This window comes from Danio rerio, chromosome 14, assembly GCF_049306965.1.
Source record: "Danio rerio strain Tuebingen ecotype United States chromosome 14, GRCz12tu, whole genome shotgun sequence".
NCBI classification, from domain to species: domain Eukaryota; kingdom Metazoa; phylum Chordata; class Actinopteri; order Cypriniformes; family Danionidae; genus Danio; species Danio rerio.
The window spans coordinates 37,619,965-37,639,666 of record NC_133189.1 but is presented as its reverse complement, the minus strand read 5'-3'; the positions used below and the strand labels follow the sequence as shown (position 1 = coordinate 37,639,666).

Sequence of the window (19,702 nt, the reverse complement as noted above, 5' to 3'; positions counted from 1 at the left end):
CTAAAGGGGACCTATGATGGAAATCATCCTTTTAAAGCTGTTTAAACAGAACTGTGTGTAGTTTGTCCACAGTCGCGTTGGGGTGATGTAAATACAATAAGTCTCTTTTTTTAATTTCCTGACGTTAAAAATAGGATCCAAATCCCCACCGATTTGAGGCCCAACGCAACGTGATGCAGGAATGTGGTTTCTCCTGCCCACTGATTTGATTGACTACCGCGTATTAACTTGTCTCTGTAGTAATGCGTAGAATCATAACAAGACAGGATGTGCGCAAAGCAACTAGGATTAAAAGATCTGTTCAGCTAGCTGTGGTCATCAATCATCATCCAATGTGATCAAGAATGTGCATGTTTGTAATGAATTACAGCAATTTTACCGTCTTTATCACCACAGCCGCATGTCAGTAAATGAAGACGCCTCAATCCTGGTTTGTGGACGTTAAATCAGGTTTATTTTTGTACATTAACATAACAGATATCTATACATTGGTGGATATTAATGTGTATCCTGTCAAAGTTCCCATGCAAATACAGTGCAAAGTTAAACGTGCACGCTAAATGTTTGTGTGTGTGCTTGAACAGGGCTCGAAATGAACCTTTTTGCTTGGTAGCACCGGTGCTCCTAACCTTAAAAATTTAGGCGCATCAGCCAAAATTTAGTCGCACCCACCAATTAAGAGCACCGTTACTACAAGTTTTATACAAACATATTTATTGTATTTGAAATCAACACTAAACAAACTAACAAGCAATATATATATATATATATATATATATATATATATATATATAAATGCAAGCGTGAGGAACATATGTCTTAACGAAATCCCGTTATCACAAGAAAATAGATTTTTATAACAGAACTGAGTGAGCAAAAGATACACGGAGCGCTCACCTGCCCTGCACGCACTGCTTAAATGAATCTGTTAACGGTATAACTCTGTTGTTCTCACAAGTGCTGTCTGATATTGCACTAATGCTTTTGACACATATTGTAGCTTATTATATGCATACATGTTAATACCAATACCGGTTTATTTTTATAAGTAGCGATATTAGTTTACTAATATATATAATATACTAATATAATATAAGCCCGTTTGCGATGGTGTACGTGGTGTTCAATTTGACATATAGCTGTCCCTTGCATGGCGGACAGCATCTGGCGATTATATGAAGGATTAAACAGAAGCTCTCGTGCTAGATGTGGAAAACAGTTAAGTTACCTGAAAACTCCATCCCACAGACTTTTTATAGCGGACTTGAAGCCAATGGAAGTCTTCTACTCTTGGAAAAGTGTAGATAGTGGATTAACATTTAGCACATGATCACTACTAAGACGTTTCAGTATTTATAACTTTAGATGTCATGGTTTCTAAAACAAAATCTGTCAGTGTTATCTTCATTCTCCTCTTCAGCGCTTTACAATTTTTCGCGGTAGTAGCTCTCTGTCATCCCAAGCCAGAAGCGCTGACTGAGTGATTGACAGCTGATATTAACCAATCATTCGAGTTCAGTGCTAGAGCAGTGGGCCAATAAGAAGAGCGTGAAGGCGGGGCACACATTACGGACTTGGATTTGTTTACTGCAGCAAGTTGACATGACAACAGTTTTAAACCATTCCCGAGCGCTGCGTTTCGAGCCCTGTTGAACTCTGTAATGACATAATGTGGCAACTCCACAACAAATACATCAAATAATAATTGGGGAAGTTCTTACTGTAGTATTTCTGACAAACGTTATGTGAGATCTGCTTCCTTCATGTCTGTCACTGTGCTGTTTATCTGACGAAACCGAGGCGGAGACTGAGGCACACTCTGAAAGACACGTGGGAACTAGCATTAAAGAGCCCATATTATACATGAAATAAGGTCATATCTTGGTTGTAAGGGTCTCCAACAACAGTCTAATATGCATGCAAGGTCAAAAAACACTTTCATGGTCTTATAATCTGCATTTATTTTTATCTAATTATCCCAGCGACTCCTGTATGAATCGTCCAGTGATTCATTTGTTCCCAAACCCCTCCTTAGCGCGGAGCTAATCTGCGCTGATTGGGCCGATGACAGTCTGTCGCGATTGGTCGACTGCCTTCAGTCAGAGAGGGAAATGGCCAATAGCTAATCAGCAATTTAAAAAGTAATCACAGTTCATACACGCTCGATAGTGTAGGCGTGGACTTTAGCTGCCACACTATGGCGAGTGGATAGTGCCACGGATAACCGAACGAAGGAGACAGTCGTGTACTCGCCATACCACACACACACAAAAACACACACACACCTCCGGATGACAACGCTCCCGCTTCAGCCCGCACCCGCCAGGTTTTAGCCTGAGAACCCGCTCCGTTTTCTGCCCGCCGCGCCCGGTCCCGCTAGAGCGGAGAACACAACCAAATATCACCCAGTATACAGTCCAGACAGCCAAGCTGTCTGTATAAAAACACACACACAGCACAAAGTACACAAAGCTCGTTCGTTCGTTCGCTCTCTCTCTCTCGCTCTCTCTCTCTCTCTCTCTCCCTCTCTCTCCCCGCGCCAGATTTCTGCGGCGCGGGAATACATTTCCGAATAAATCGCGGGAGCAGAACTCTAGCACGGAGCTCCATAAACAAACAGCACGCGTCGCGTTTTTAACGTGACTTTGCACGCGATAAGATAATATAGCCTGTTAACCTGATACAGTACACGCGGTTACAAGTAACAAATCACAACTAAATACATTTGCAAGCTAGAGTAAACGAGGCAACAACTTTAACCGCACGTACTTACACTTGAGAAATGTAGGAAGAAACCCATCCTGACGTCCATCAGTTACTCTTTACTGATCCTTCCTTTAACAAACTCAGATGAAGTATTCTTTGTAGCATGTAGCTTCCAGAAGTTTCCAACTGCTTGGTTATAATGCTGATGTTTCATCTTTGGGTAGAGACTCAATATATCCATCTGCAGTGTGACTTCAATCGACCGGCATGTTTGTGTGCGTGTGTTTGTGGGTGTGCGTGTGTTTGTGGGTGTGTGTGTGTGTGTGTCTGGGTTACTGCGTCAGAGGGCGGGGCCTCAGGTTTGAAATCTCCCGGGTTTGCGCGTGCACGTGAAAAACTTTGTTTCGTTCGTACGTCATGGCGAAACACCTAATGAGTCGGTATCAAGGCGACTCGTTTGAAGCACTATGATTCGACTCTTTTATAGATGAATCAACAGTTTTAAACACTGTATTCTTACAGATTTAAGCCTTAGCTGGATACTTCACTTCACTTAGAGCTGTGTTACACACTACATGGAGGGGAATTTTCAAAAACCCATAATATGGGCTCTTTAAAATCGCAGGCCACAAAAACAGCTACAGTGTTTAGAGTAAAAAATCGAATATTCTGAAAGCTGTAAAAAATAATCTAATAGGTGTTTTGAGCTGAAACTTTACAGACACATTCTGGAGACACAGAAGAGTCATCTTAAATCTTGAAAAAGGTGTAAAATAGGTGCCCTTTAAGTGTTTCTTATGAACGATCTACATTGGTAAATACCAGTGCTTAGGAAAACAATAGTCTTTCCTTGAGTACTTGTTATCCTTGTTATTCAGTATTCATGTGTCCATGTGATTCGGTTGCTAAGCTTGTGAGTTACCCGACCACAGTGCAGCAGAGGTGTGCACCTTTAATTAAAAGATCGCTGCCCAATCAGCCATCATGCTTCAGTGCTGCTCCCTGAATCCAAAGCCTTGTTCTCAATGAAAAACGATTACAGTCCGACATTTGTTGGAGGTTTTCATTCCATTACACTGAATAGTGCATGTTCTACTTAATTAATTATGCATAATTAATTATCTGGCAGGAGATATTAGCGTATAGCTCATGCAGATACATGATTAATATCCATCTGTTCTCCAGGTCATTAATCAGTTCTCAATAAGCTGCTGAGCTTTCCTTCTCTGCTCTGCTCCACAAGCACCTCCACTCATAAAACCTGGAGCAAAGCCCGGAATATCACTGTAAATATAGGTGTTGCTGACGGATTGTGTGCCTTGTCTCTTTCCAGAATACAGTCGTTTTGAGTCCAAGATCCACGACTTGAGGGAGCAGATGATGAACAGCAGCATGAGCTCTGGCTCCGGCTCCCTCCGCACCAGTGAGAAACGCTCCCTCTATGTCAGGTATCTTCATACTTGTATTCATTCATTCAGTCTTGCTGATATTTAGAATGGCTCAATATGTGTGAGAAGGCTTTTTCAATCAGAGGACGATTGATTGAGCCATATTAGGGAAACATATTTCAAGCAAGATGTACATTTATAGTTATAACGTGATCAAGTGATGTATTTAGCGGTGTATTGGTTCTCATGGATTAAATTCCTGTAATGGATTGAAGTCCAATAATGTTTCTGAAAAGAAGTTATTGTGCAGCCTACTATCAATGTCTTATCAATCCAATCATAGACACTGAAGTATTTACATATTTATATTTTTACAGCTACTTGGCTTGACAGTGTATTATAAAGAATTTTAGGATACATGGGACTATATTATGTGTTCCTGGACGACACAGTGAGTGTAAAATAAATTCCAGATTACAACGTAACCATATGCAAATGGTACATTTAAGAACTAAGAGAAATGACAAATACAAGCTCAACTTGTAAAACAGTTTTATGTCCTGTGACTTACTGAATAAACATGGTCTCCATGCTAGAAGACGGTGTTATGGGGTACGTTTAACTGCATCTGGCACTGTGTATTTTGATCCTGTGCATGGCACTGTAAAATCAGTAATCTGGCAGGTCGTTTTTAGACTTTCAGAGATCTACAAGCATAAGAATCTTACAGCAGGATGAGAAGGCAAATAGACTTTAGTAAGCACTCAGTGGATACAATGCTGAATGCAATTCTTATGTATGAATTTGGGTATGAATCCAAATGAACATCTAAAAAAGTTCAGAAACTGTTAAGAGCAGGCACCAATCAAGCATGAGAAAATGAAGCAATTTTGGTCATTTTACTCAAGTCAATCGAACCAAAATATTACCGGTTGATAAATGCATATATGCAAAGTGTATCAAATAAGATACTTCTAATATCTGCTTTCATTATCATATAATTTATCAAGCTAAATGTAAAAGGAATAAAATTGTGCGTGTACATGTGTAGAGTGAAAGAGTCATTACATACAGTGAGTGGACATGTTTAGTAGCAAGATCTCATACTGTAAAAATCTGTTGACGTTTTGATACTTTCTAAAGTAATGAGGAGGGTGTTTGACAGTGGTGTTAACTTTACATATTTTGTAGTAAGTCTAACTATGTGTGTATTAAGTACATAATCTGCCTAATGAATGTGTGGCCTAGTTCTGACGGTGGCTTGCACCTAGTGAGCTGTGCTTAACAGCATTCAGAAGCAGCAGGTTCATAAGTCAGCTGACCGCACATGTTATTGTTGTGTGTGCGATTTTAAGGCGTTTTCTCATTCCTATGAATTCAGTGATGAGATGCATGTGTCAGAACAGTACAGCCATGTCAGTCGGCGCTGATTTTGTACTGCAATACTCCATTTTAAAACAGGCCTGATGTTGCCTTGATTTAGTTGTGAAACTATGCATGTCTGGTTCAGTGGGCTTGTAATTAGTATGTCCTAGGAGAGAGGTATGTAGAGGAACAGGAAGACCTGCTCTACTGGTTTTTCTTCTTTCATTTGAATTACCTGTCTGACAAGGTAAAAACCTTCAGCTTTGAACACAATGCCTGACTGTGTTGCCAAACTTAATGTCATCTGCCATCTGGTTTTCCTCTCATGATGTTTCTGGGATCCTTTATCACTATTGTGCCATTATCTGCTTAGTCACTAGTTGTTCTAGAGCACAGGTGTCAAACTCAGTTCCAAAAGGGCCGCAGCTCTGCACAGTTTAGTTCCAACCCTAATTAAACACACCTGATCAAACTAATTGAGTCCTTCAGGCTTGTTTGAAACCTACAGGTAAGTGTGTTGGAGCAGGGTTGGAACTAAACTGTGCAGGGCTTCTGCCCTTTTGGAACTGAGTTTGACACCCCTGTTCTAGAGGTACTGACTCTGCAGGGATGTAGCTATGATACAAAAATAAGGAGTCAGTAATATAAATGTTGGCTTAAGGATGTTAGCTGCGGTGTTGGTTTACATGATTAATAGACTTGCATGATTTTAAAAAGTTTGAAAGTAAGTGCAATTGTATGTGGGTAATTGGTGTTTATAAAATTTTGTTGTGTTAGCTGTTTTCTTTGCATAGCCTGCAAGCAATGAAGTGTATAAATACAGTATCTACACAGTAGGGCTGCACGATATTGGAAAAACTGACATTATGACATATTCAGTATAATTTTGCTTGATGTAATGAATGGCAGCAGTATTAGCAGTCTGTGTGTGTGTGTACAGGTATATATAATCTTTTTTTAAAGTTAAAACGTCATAATTTTTTTGTGCATAAATGCTTTAGATGTGCACACAATCACATCCTTAAAAACACAAACACAATCAACTATGGTTCCTGGGGTCCGTTCTTCGTACGTGGATTATTCAGTTAGCTGGATTTGGATGTTGACGATTTGACATGATCCAGGATCGTTTCGTTCTTCAAAGCTGATCTGAGAGTTGTTGTCATAGCAACAGTTCTGCTAGCTCAAACCTGAGGTTGAGCAGGTTCAATTCATATAAACAGGATTAGATTGGGTCAGTTCAAGCAAAGATAATAGAGAAAGTACCGAATTATGATATTTTCTTACAGTAGTAGTTATATACACTTGGGAAAATAGTTTTAAAAAATTAAATATATACATATATATATACAAAGTTATAGTTATTAATAAAATAAATAAAGTTATATTAACAAAACTTATGCAATATGCACCCACGAAATGAAAGTACAAAGAGAAAATTTATTGATAATAACTTTTTAGATCGCTTTAGTACAATTTGTGTATGATAATAGAAATGCAGAATATGTGACTTTTTTAAAAAAAGAAATAATAATGCAGTCATGAACATGTTTTGACAGTAAATATGCCAGTGATTATGCTTCACAAAAGTTGCAGACGCCTTTACCAATATCAAAATGCTTTGGAAACGTCCAGTTATTCCATACAGCGAACGGCTACTATAATAAAGAAAATATTTTATAAATGTAGAACTAAATACATTGATATGCATTGAAATACATGATAAATACTCTTGACACATGAAAGTGTAAAGCCTGCAGCTCACAACATATGTGAAAAGTTATTGCTTGTCATATTTAACAAACCGTCGACTGCTAATTTGATGTAATTTTGCTCACATGGATAATTGAATATTAATCAGATGATGTCATTACGCTGCTGTGCCGTCAGCCAATCGTTGCATTGCTGATCATGATTTCGAGGATCGATAGATCTGTCCTTCACAACACACGCAGCGATCTCAGATCAGTTCATCCAGACATACTAATCTGATTCACGAACTTGTTTGAAGAACCAAATTAGCCAGAGATCAGTTATCAAGATTAAAAGATCCAGGATCGGCAAAATCATCTTAGATCATTTAAGCGAGGTACGAAGAACGGACCCCTGGTCAACTATAATCCCATCCCAACATTGCAGATCCTGCGATGTGACTATTGTAGATGCACACATTGCGATTTCAATGTTAAATCGATATATTGTGCAGCCCTATTACACAGTACTGTTCAGAAGTTTAGGGTAAAACCTCATTCTTGCTATCAGTGACTTTGTAGCTGCCTTTCACCCTGGGTGGTGATGGAAGTTGCTAATGGGCATTCCAACCTTCAGGCTGCTTGGGTAACGAAAATCACTCTTCATTTGCATTAAGTTGAAGGATTATCAACTTTGTCCTAATTCAATACCTGTACTAAACATGAACACCACCATTAAATGTCCTGACTTATTAGATCAAACTGGCTGTATTAAGAGCATAATCATCATAACCATAATCATATTAAAATGTTTGGCATACACCAGATTTATTTGCAATGGAGTATATACACAGCTAGTGTTTTTCAGCCAATTATTTATAAACTTCCAGTGACAGCTTTACAGCATCGATGTTGTAATTAAAATCTAATCAGTTTAACAGACTTAAGAATTAATTTAGTTGTTCAAGTGCAAAATGAGATGAAAGACCGTTTAACCAGTAGGCTAGTACAGAAACTCTATTGAAAATACTGTGGTAAAATAAGAGGTCATATTTTAAAGACATGACGGGGGAAATTTTTAATTGAATGTAGTGCTTCTTCTCTGGTCTGAGACCCACTTCATATTGTATTTTTATTAGCAGTGAAGATCACTGATTTAAAAAGAAATAAACGTGGCATTTTGTAATTGAAAAGACAGTTCACCGGAAGCCCTGGGGCTGGCTAACTGAAAATTAAAAGTATGTGTGCATATACCCCAATAACAGAAGTTTAAATACGGGTATATTAAATTGGCAGTATTAAAAATAGCTCTGCTGCCACCAAATAAATTGCTTGCATTCCTGTTGTAAATTGCACTCTTGTTATGGAATCTGATATGAAATAAAGGATCAAACGTCATAAAGCTGATACTTTATAAGTTAGAAATTCCTTGATTGGTGCTAATTTCCAATGTTTGGGTCAACAAAAAAAAGTTTCTCTGTCAATTATATGCTGTTCTTTTAAACTTTCTGTTAATCTAATAGATACAATTTCATTATATTAATGTGAACATAATGTTTGATCAAATAAGTGCAGCCTTGAGCATAAAAATGTACTAATCACACACTTTTGAATGAGAATGTGAATTGTACTCTGATGGAAAATGCTATAAAATGGATGCTATACCTTTGGCAGGAAGTGTACTGTAGACTGTTTTTAGTGAGAAACCATCTGCTAAACAAATTTAAGCAACAAAAAGGTACAGATGTCCAATGATGTACTGTTGTTTCTGTATGTGTGTGCACACACCCACCCTTTACTCAAACACAACAGATGTTTTACAATGAAACCTGAACATCCACTCCTCTAGCACTCTGTTGATGTACACACTCTTTCGTTTGGTTTTCCCAGGGCTCTTTTTGACTATGACAGGACCAGGGACAGTTGCCTCCCCAGCCAGGGTCTGAGTTTCTCCTATGGGGACATCCTGCATGTCATCAATGCCTCGGATGATGAGTGGTGGCAGGCACGGCTGGTTACACCCCATGGGGAAAGTGAGCAAATTGGGGTCATACCAAGCAAGAAAAGGTACAGCACTGCCAACCAGCCCGGGTAGAATTACAACATTTCACTTGTTGTAATGGAGTCTGTTCTCTGCAAGTCACACATTCTTTATTTTTCGATACACAGGGTGGAAAAGAAAGAGCGCGCACGGTTAAAAACAGTCAAATTCCACGCAAGGACGGGCATGATTGAGTCCAACAGGGTGAGTGAGTCGTCGTGTGGAGGACTCATGGGAGCTGCCCCACTTCCCCTGAGTGTGGGAATTGGTGGCTTCTCACAATGTCCTGCAGGCTCCTGTTACTGAGCATCTCATTTCTCTTAGTGACACACAAACAAAATCGTAGGATAACCAACATGCACTCTACCATCATAATCAGCTATGATGGTTCAATCAAAACTCCTCAATCCTGGTCCTGGAGGCCCTTTCCCTCACCACACACCAGATCCAACTCCTCTGCTCATTAGTGGAGTGCTCAATGATTATGTTTACATGGACATCAGTAAAATCAAATGAGTTATCTTCATCTAAACAAGACAATATGATTAAGGTGTTTATAAGTGTTGCTTTTAGAACGTTCCTTTCATTTTACGTTACAATACATAGATTGATAAATGTCGTTACACGTCACCACACTATCCAAAGTTTTCTCTGGAGTTTGATGTAATTCCCGATATTTAATTTGACATTTTTCAACTTCAGTTTCACTTTCATTCAGAAGCATTTCATTCATGCTCCTGTGGCAAACTCTGAGCTACTAGATGAGAGTATGAAGTAAGGACTGCTGGGATAGAGTTGGTTTAATTGAATGATCACCAAAGTGGTTCTTTAAGGCCGATTTCAGCAACAAACACACACACACACACACACACACACACACACACACACACACACACACACGTTTGCTCCGGCACAGCCTTCACATGGTCACATACCCCTCGCCTTGGCTGACGTGGAAGCACACAAAAAATGTAACCGCATGTCGCAATGACGCATAGCGCAAGCTCTGTGATTGGTCGGCTTGGTAACTGTCATGAGTATGGGTGGGGGCGGAGGCGAGAGTGGCGCGAACCTGTTGGAGCGAGGGGTTGTTTAAGTGTTGAGTCCTGTGAAGGAGCTCCAGACGGAAACTTTAGTTTTGTGTTTACCTTATGATTAAAGTTGTTGCACGCCCGACGGTTTCGTAACTATTTGTACATTTAAGGTAGTGTTTAAAAAAAACACACTGAGGAAGGCATTGTGCCAAAACGTTTGTGTTTTGTATTACACGAAGAATGTAAAATATAAACTGTAAGAAGCAATTATTTGATTAGTGTGAATCATGACCCTTTTGAACAATAGTATTTAGAAAAAATAATAATAAAAAAACGCCAGCTAGCGTTTCGGAGGTGTTATTGCAGAGCTACACAAACAGCATGCAGAAGTATAAATGCACGGCAACGCGCAAGGCATGCGTCGGGTTCACGTTGTTCACTCACCACAGAAGTATAAACCAGCCTTTAAAGAGCCCATATTATACATGAAATAGGGTCATATCTTGGTTGTAAGGGTCTCTTACAACAGTTTAATATGCATGCAAGGTCAAAAAACACTTTCATGGTCTTATAATCTGCATTTATTTTTACCTAATTATCCCAGCGACTCCTGTATGAATCGTCCAGTGATTCATTTGTTCCCAAACCCCTCCTTAGCGCGAAGCTAATCTGCGCTGATTGGACCAATGACAGTGTGTTGCGATTGGTCGACTGCCTTCAGTCAGAGTGTGAAATGCCAAACAGCTAATCAGCAATATAAAAGTAATCACAGTTCATACACGCTCGATAGTGTAGGCGTGGATTTTAGCTGCCAGTGGGTCAATGTAAATACAGACTATGGACTTGAAAATACAGACAACTAACTATTTTATTGAGCAAAAACTCAAAAACAGTTGAGGGATCTCCTAGCTTCTCACTCTGCTCTTTTCACAGACACACACACGCATATTGCACACACACACACGCACTTATACCTGCTCCGGACGACAACGCGCGCGTGCACACACACACACACACACACACACACACACACACACACACACACACACACACACACAAACACACACACCTCCGGACGACAGCACACGCACACACAGACACACACACTACTCCCCGTCCACGGAGCTCCGTTAACAAAGCAGCACGCGTCGCGTTTTTAACGTGACTTTGCACGCGATAAGAGAATATAGCCAGTTAACCTGATACAGTACACGCGGTTACAAGTAACAAATCACAACTAAATACATTTGCAAGCTAGAGTCAACGAGGCAACTTTAATCGCATGTACTTACACTTGAGAAATGGAGGAAGAAAAATCCATCCTGACGTCCATCAGTAAGTTACTGTTTACTGATCCTTCCTTTAACAAACGCTGATGAAGTATTCTTTGTAGCATATAGTTTGCAGAAGTTTCCATAGTTTCCAACTGCTTGGCTATAATGCTGAGGTTTCATCTTTGGGTAGAGACTCAATATATCCATCTGCAGTGTGACTTATATCCACCGGCATGTTTGTGTGTGTGTGTGTGTGTGTGTGTATGTGTGTGTGTCTGGGTTTCTGCGTCAGAGGGCGGGGCCTCAGGTTTGAAATCTCCCGGGTTTGCGCGTGCACGTGAATAACTTGGTTTCGTTCGTACGTCATGGCGAAACACCTAATGAATCGGTATCAAGGCGACTCGTTTGAAGCACTATGAGTCGACTCTTTTATAGATGAATCAACCGTTTTAAACACTGTATTCTTACAGATTTAAGCCTTAGCTGGATACTTCACTTCACTTACAGCTGTGTTACACACTACATGGAGGGGAATTTTCAAAAACCCATAATATGGGCTCTTTAATGACTGGTTGAGTGCAGAGAATGCACTGTCAAACAGTCATGCATGTATGGACTATCCTATAGATAAAAGCATATCATGTCAGTACTGCATTTCAATAATGCGATGAATTTGATTTATATTTATTACGATTATGTCTTTAGTCGGATTCAGTTTATCAACAATCCCCGTTTACATGATAGACCCTTAATCAGAGTAGGGTCTTAATCTTATTTAAATCTGAGTATTGATGTCCATGTTAACCTACCGAGTGACCTCAATTGGCTCTCTTGAACAAGGATTGAGAACCAGTGTGTTTAGATGCCCATTCTTTTCATTGTAACTTAAAGGAATAGTTCACCCAAAATGACAGTTGTCATTTATTTGCTTTCATGTTGTTCCAAACCTGTATGATTTTCTTTTTGTTTTTTCATGGAACACAAAAGGAGATGTTTGGCAGAATGAACGACATAAGGGTGAGTAAATGATGAGCAAAAATGTATCTTTTTTTGGGTGAACTAATCTTTTAAGATTGAAGTGTGTAATCAATTATTTAGGATTCTCAAACTAAAAGTGTGATGCTTTGAATTTGAATGAAAGAAACCTACAAATTCTGCACAAACACTTGCCCCAAGGTTTGTGGTCAATAAGGTTTCTGTTAATAGATAAAAACTGACAGTAATCATTTATAAAAGTATTGTAACATTGATGCAATTACACACTTCACCTGCCTTTTTGCTGTCTGCATACATTTTTTGTGCAGTCGAAATATTTCACACGTCTGTCATTTTTCAATTCCATAATCCCTTTGTTTCATTTACAGTTCAAACTTTATTAAAATGAGCTATTTTCTGAAAGAGAAAAGCATCCAAACCACGTTTACATTCATTATCCTCACAGTTTTTGCGATCACACGTCGTCTTTGGTTTTGTTTTTGCATGCGTGCTGTGAATATCATTGAAACCCATTTTGTTTTTGTGTTTGTTTCATTCCTCATCCCCATTCCCTGACCATCGGCCCGTCTCCACGCAGCCAGTCAAGGTGAAGCGCAAAAAAAGCTTCAACCTATCGCGCAAGTTCCCGTTTTACAAGAGCAAGGAGAATATAGTGCAGGAGTTGGTGGAGACTGAACGTAAGTATGAGCGTGGGACGAGGGCTCTGATGCTGTCCTTCATGCTTCATCCTGTCACTCACCCAGGAGATGGCTCCCGATTGGCTCTTGACCTTTCTGTGTGAAAACTGAGCCAATCGGGGCCTCTCTGGCCTTAGTCTTGCTCGGAGGGGCATTTCGGCACTTCCTACAGGTGTGAGGCTGCACTAACACTCAAAGGCTGTGCTCGAACATCTGTCAGTGTCGGAGCTGCTCCCTTAAGCATTTACACATACAGTTTGATTCTTATGAATCTGCATGGAAAGCCCCATACTTAAATTACAAATGGACAACCCAGATCTTTCAGCGCACAGTAAAATGATGTTAGTATTTCCTCATCCCTGAAGAGTGCAACACTTCTCTTCTACCAGCCTCTCACTAACCTCTCTTTCTTCTTCCTTTCTGCTTTCTCTCTCTCTCTCTCTCTCTCTCTCTCTCTTTGTTCTTGCTTTCACCTATCGGGACGCTCAGGACTTCCCAGGGTTAAGCGATGACTTTTATGGATCAAAGAGTTTGAGTAAGTGTGTGGTTCCTCTTGTCAAGCAGCTGTTCCCTGAGCTAACTCGACTGGCTGTGCCACACAAACATTTTCTGTTCTTTCTCTTTCTCACTGAGTATCCTCTCTATCCCCCTTTTTTGTTTCATTTTACTCTTAAGTTAATCAGGATCATTTGACTTGATGTAAGAGTATATTATATTCATCAAGAAGGTACAAAGTTGGTAAAATATTAGCAAAATTGACCACGCCAATGTAATGCTCCGGTCACAAGATTTCTGAGCACTGAACAGTCATTATGTTTTCACAAAACAACTCTGGTATTACTCAGAATTTGAAAATCTGCATCCTACATCACTCTTATGTGTTTTTACAAAACAATTCAAGTAATACGTTTATATTTATTTATGACTTCACTTTACTGCACTAAAGTTAGCATTATTATAATGAATACTTTGACGTATCTATTCTGTTGGTCACAATTTACAGGTCACTAAACCTTTTTTGAAACGCAGCGAAATGTGAAACTGTTTACTTTCCTCAGACTCAATGATATGTAGCACTGCAGGTGTGTTAGGAGATTTAATCTCTATAGGGGCTTGCAGACACTGCACTGTGCCACGTTTTTAAAATTAAAATACATTCCCTAGCAAACAAGTTTGTGTTTAATAGACGTCTAATATACATCTAAACCTAGACAGTTTGGCTAAAACATGGCTAAACTTTTGCTTTTAGTGAAAATCAAATAGACATCCAAGAATAGCCTAAAACTAGACAAGTCGTCAAATAGAGAGATTAGACAGACTTTGTGTCATCATTAATTTCTGTTTACTTGATGACTAGTCTAGTTTTAACCTATTCTTAGATGTCTAAGTAGATTTTCACTGACAGCCCAAATTTACTCTTGTTTTAGCCGAGACGACTGTTTACACGTCTATTAGACATCTTTTAAAAACAAAAAATGCTTGCTGGGTCTTTTATGAATGTGTGCATTCTGCTGTCGTCACTCTGTCTAATTCCAAGGGATCACTTCAAAATCTTTGCCCATTTCTATGAAAATAACAACGATATGGAACAAGTATAGTGTAACGTCCATAATTAGTTCATCATTTGCTTAAAGATTGCATCTTTTGACAAAATGCTTGTCTATGGCAAACTAACTAAGCCACTTTGTTTATTTTTGAAGTGAACTTTTGCACGTTTGCTGATTAAATGATCTATTTCTAACAGGCGCCGAGCTCCTTGTTTGATGTGCATCCGCCTTCAGCCCGTCTCTTTGCTCTTCTAGTTGCATTACTACATGCCATCTCCCTTATCACAAAGCTCATGACACACAACAAAAACAGCCCTGATCATGGCCTCCCGTCCTTTAGTTGTTGAGATTGTTGAAAACCGTGATTAAATGACATCACTGTTGGCCTGCTTGCAGCACTTCAAATTTCCTAATGGTGGTGCAAATTCAACTTTGAAAACCTAGCGAAAGCAAATTCTTTATGGACTCATATCAATGGAAAAAGAAAGTCATTACAGAGAAAAAAGTAGTTGTTGCATTTTGAAAGATTATAAAAGGCATAGTTTTATTTCATTTTTACTATTAAACTCCTAAATCCAATGTTCTTAAAGGGATAGTTCAACCCAAAATATAAACTACCTGACAAATATCTTTGTTGCTGATCTTTAGCTGATCATTTGGGGTCAGAAGTGGCTTATATGACAGGCAAAGGCTTCTAGATTACACTTATTTTACCAAAATAAAATAGAATTATGCCTACCTGATATCTCAGGCTGTTGATGTCACCATCCACTCTGCAGATTTCTCGCACGCCCCTATACTGAATGTAACCCTGAACCATGATTTTTCTTCACCAAACTGGACTGATTTATATGAGAATCTTGGGTTCATGCAGATTCCAATAGGTGTTCTGCAGTATTTGTGATGATTGGGATGCAGTTCAACAGATGATTCATCTGAAAAATTTACCTTCTACCACTTTTCCAAATGATCAACTTGAAGTCAAGATATTATTTGTTGTTCCTACAACTGGGATCCATGACAAGACTTTTGTTAGGTAGTTTACTCTCAAGTGGTTCCAAAATTGTTTGTACTGTTGAACACAAAAGAAGATATTTTAAAGAAAGCAAAACCCCCAGAAACTATTTACTTCCAAAGTCGAAAAAAAACTAATACTATGGAAGTCAATTGTTTCTAGATTTCTTCAAAACATCCTCTCTTGTGTTCAAAAGAAGAATGAAAGTCAAGTGAAGGGCGAGTAAATGGTGACAGCATTTTCACCTTTGGGTGAACTATCCCTTCAATAAAAGAGAAAGTGGGTGGCAGAAGTCTTCACAGCCAGCTGGTACTGGGCAGGATTGAGTGTGTTTAATGTTTGAAGTATCCCAGCACTATCATGTTGTCAGTGTATCTAAGAGATGTTGGTTATTTGATTCCTGTAAGGAACCCAACACTGGCTTGTTTACTTTGGCATGAGGAGCGGTATCACTGTCTGATGAACCCAACACTGGCAAGGTCATAGGAAACGCTCAGCACAGAATCTAAGATCAGTGAGACCGTAGGAAAAGGAAATACTTAATTTGCTATTGCTGCCTCATCCTACCATTTCCTTTCTGAGGAAACGGCAGCCATTTACGGGCCCAAAAGTTCTTTTCTGTTTATTTTCCCCCCTTCTTGACTAAGCCTTTTCTATTCTTGGCATGATGGTACGGGAGGGTGTATAGTTTTGACCTGAGCTGGGATTGATATACCGTTAAACTTAGAAATGAAAGTGTGCATTGTGGCATTTCTAAACCTCCTCCTCCTCCTCCTTTCATTCACAGAGTGCTTGACGTCCAACACCAGTGACAGTGAAAGCAGCTCCAGTAAGTGGCTCTAAATGTGCATTAGCTTAAGCTTTTCATTATGTACTAAGTTAAGTCTGTCCCAGTGTCAGTGTTGCCAGATTGGGTGGTTTTGAATCTGATTGTGCCAGTAAAAAATGTCATTGGTGGATTGACAATATTTGGGCAGTTTTGAAACGTAAATTTTATATGCAACTTTTTAAACAAAACATAACTGTGTGCTCCTACATGACTAGTGCGTAGCAAGAGGAAGTGAAGAAAAGTTGTATCAAAACTTGACTCCATGGACAAATCTGACTCCCCTTCATGTGCACGCGCATCACGCAGAGCCTGGTTTATTGTCACACTTTCATTGATAATTTTTTCCAAGCAGCACCTAATTATGTTCAAAAGAATTTAAACGCCAAATGTGACTAATTTATACCCCATTTTGAAAGTAAAACATACTCTAATAGGGAGTGTAATCTACACGTCAAGTGCAGTGTGTAGTTGAGGATGTGTTTCAATTTGATCTGGTTATATTGTGGTTCTGCGAGTGCTGGTGTTGGTTGCTTTATGGTTAAAAAGTATGACAGTTACAGTAACTTAATTAATTTAGATTTAAATAAATTAAAATTAAATAATTAACCTTATATTTTGGATTTTTGTTTTGCGTTTGGGCTGGAAAAAGTCAGCTACAGTATATCTGGCAACACTGCCCAGTGTAATCCGCTGAGGTGCGGCATTCCATTTGATCATTTTCATGCCATTAACTTTAAGTGCTTGAACAAAAAAATAAAAACAATGATTCATGGATCTTGTCATGTGACCTGCACGTTCATTCCAGTGATAATTCAAGTGGATTGTTTTTGTATTAAATGGTGAAGAATGAAACCTTCCTGTTTCAAATGGATACTTCTGTCATTTCTCCTCATGCAGAGGGTCAGGAAGACACAATTCTCTCATATGAGCCAGTAATTCGACAGGAGAGTGAGTATACATATGCCTTTTTCACTTTAGCTGTTTTTTTTTTTTTTTTAAGTTTGAATCAAAATATTGGATTGGCAGCTCGATAAAAAAGACTCAATTATTAATATTGGATATTAATGTGCATTTTATTCAAGCAAAAATGGTCATTTCATGTTTTTAGTTGAGCAGTCTCACTCTGACCCTTAATCCTAGTTAACACTCCCCACAATGCAACACGCGTCAAATTCCAGCAGTTGTTTGATGTATTAGTCACTGTGTACATGTGCTGTTCTGATCTTGTTTTTGCGTGGCTGAGCTACTGTATACATCACTGAAGTGAGATAAAAAATGTTTCTTGCCATTTTAAAAAGGTCATCTGTTTCAGAAGAATTGGAATCATTAGTGTGACTGTTTGAACTGAACTTTACAATTAAACGGGCTGCTTTTACTGCTGTATGTTTAAGATTTCTTTAAATGACTTGACCACTACATGATGGCTTTATTTATTAAGGTTAAGTGTAGGTCAAGTTAGCCGTCTTGCATTGCATTTGCGCAAGATGTTGAATAAGCAGTAGGTCATAGTTGATATGCAAATATAGACGTCTCTGTTAACTAACAGTTTGTGAATAGTCTGTGTTTGCACTTTAGTTTTCATAAAAGCTCTGGTTGAACTGGCTAGATAGCTTTATGTACTTGGTACACGCTACACAGAAAGAAATTCAAATCCTGTTTTCCATGTCCTCCATAATGAGAGCCAAAGAAATAATTCTCAAGGCTGGACGTTTTTGACCAACATTGATTTGGCTTTCTTTTCAGTCCATTACACAAGGCCTGTGATTATCTTGGGTCCGATGAAGGACAGAGTAAACGATGACTTGATCTCAGAATTTCCCCACAAGTTTGGATCCTGCGTTCCACGTGAGTATAATATAAAACAAAGCAAGTTAATCTTTCAGTGTTTTGGCAATACTTGTGAAATTAAAGATCATAATTCTTTAGATACAACTCGTCCTCGGCGAGAGAATGAGATGGACGGCCAGGACTACCACTTTGTGGGTTCAAGAGAGCAAATGGAGAAGGACATTCAGGACAACAAATTTATCGAGGCCGGCCAGTTCAACGAGAATCTGTACGGGACCAGCATCCTGTCTGTTCGGGCAGTGGCTGAAAGGGTCAGTGACTCCCTAGTGTAAACATGCCAGGGGATCCGCACTCCTGTTTAATCCTTCAATATTTTCCCTGTGGCAATTACTGTGAGCAGTGTAAGTGTGACACAGGATGAAAGGGTTTCTTTAATCCTGTTGTAGGGCAAACACTGTATCCTGGACGTGTCTGGGAACGCCATAAAGCGACTGCAGCAAGCACAGCTCTATCCAATCGCCATTTTCATCAAGCCAAAATCTGTTGAGGCCCTAATGTAAGTTGAAGATTTTGATTTCTACAACCATTAGGAGACTACCGATGACATGTCTTCCAGTAACTTTTTCTAAATAAACAAAATGCTCTGTTACTAGGGCTGCACAATATATCGTTTCAGCATCGATATCGCAATGCGTGGAGCTACAGAATTGTATTTAACTACAGTATTTATATGGAATTTATTGGATAAAAACATTTCTTACTTGGAATGTTTGTCTTGTTTCTAGTCCAGATATCTACATTTCAAAGCCAAAACAAGATTATTTCACTCACCCCACTGACGGATCATTCCCTTAAAACAAGCAAAAACACAATAAAAACTTCATTTACTCTTATTTCTTCTGATGGTGAAAACTAAACAGCATTTTAACATGATTTTTTTAAATGTATTTATACTAGAGACAAAACAAAGTAAGAAAAGCTTTTTTTTTTTTTTGCATTGTGATTATTTATTTCTGTACCTGAATACTGTTGGACTCTCCAGAAAACCATCAAATACAGCTATTTAAACAAACAAACAAACAAAAAAAACGCATTATCAGCTTTTTCCAATATCGTTACAATATTTTCATTTGAAATTTCATAAAATTAAAAGTCATCAGGTTTCTAGAATAGAACAAATACTAAGGCCCAATCCCAATTCTATTTTTTAGCCCTACCCCTTCTTCCCCATGGCCTTTGAAACCGAGTGTGAAGGGGAAGTTCTTCAAATTTACCCATAAGGAATGAGACCGCACTACTACACATCATCATATGTCATCACAGTCTCTTCCTTCAAATGAGATCAACAATG

The 19,702-nt window shown here is 38.9% G+C and overlaps 2 protein-coding genes across 56 annotated transcripts in view; one reads left to right on the top strand and one right to left on the bottom strand.

Annotated features, from left to right (window-relative positions):
• Positions 1–19,702, bottom strand: part of tex11 (testis expressed 11) — a 46,173-nt gene that overhangs the window by 3,385 nt on the left and 23,086 nt on the right. For 2 of the 6 annotated variants that reach the window (XR_012389862.1, XR_012389864.1), the window contains exons 31-32: positions 19,371–19,410; positions 17,614–18,994 (exon numbers count right to left, since the gene is read on the bottom strand). The exons of 1 other annotated variant lie outside the window; for it this stretch is intronic. The gene's annotated coding sequence lies outside the window, so the exon portion shown is untranslated. Of the gene's footprint in view, positions 1–17,613; positions 18,995–19,112; positions 19,202–19,370; positions 19,411–19,702 lie in introns of those variants that run through there. 3 more of the 6 variants (XR_012389865.1, XR_012389861.1, XR_012389863.1) reach the window with 3 other exon arrangements.
• dlg3 (discs, large homolog 3 (Drosophila)) overlaps positions 1–19,702 on the top strand; it is a 147,500-nt gene that overhangs the window by 125,434 nt on the left and 2,364 nt on the right. For 16 of the 50 annotated variants that reach the window (XM_073922049.1, XM_073922031.1, XM_073922039.1 and 13 more), the window contains 10 exons: positions 4,040–4,154; positions 9,041–9,217; positions 9,320–9,395; positions 12,487–12,516; positions 13,073–13,172; positions 16,522–16,563; positions 17,461–17,511; positions 18,307–18,408; positions 18,490–18,662; positions 18,798–18,907. In XM_073922049.1, coding sequence (XP_073778150.1) covers positions 4,040–4,154; positions 9,041–9,217; positions 9,320–9,395; positions 12,487–12,516; positions 13,073–13,172; positions 16,522–16,563; positions 17,461–17,511; positions 18,307–18,408; positions 18,490–18,662; positions 18,798–18,907 — 976 coding nt within the window. Of the gene's footprint in view, positions 1–4,039; positions 4,155–9,040; positions 9,218–9,319; positions 9,396–12,486; positions 12,517–13,072; positions 13,173–13,661; positions 13,708–16,521; positions 16,564–17,460; positions 17,512–18,306; positions 18,409–18,489; positions 18,663–18,797; positions 18,908–19,702 lie in introns of all 50 variants that reach the window. The other 34 variants (XM_073922051.1, XM_073922034.1, XM_073922043.1 and 31 more) reach the window with 5 other exon arrangements.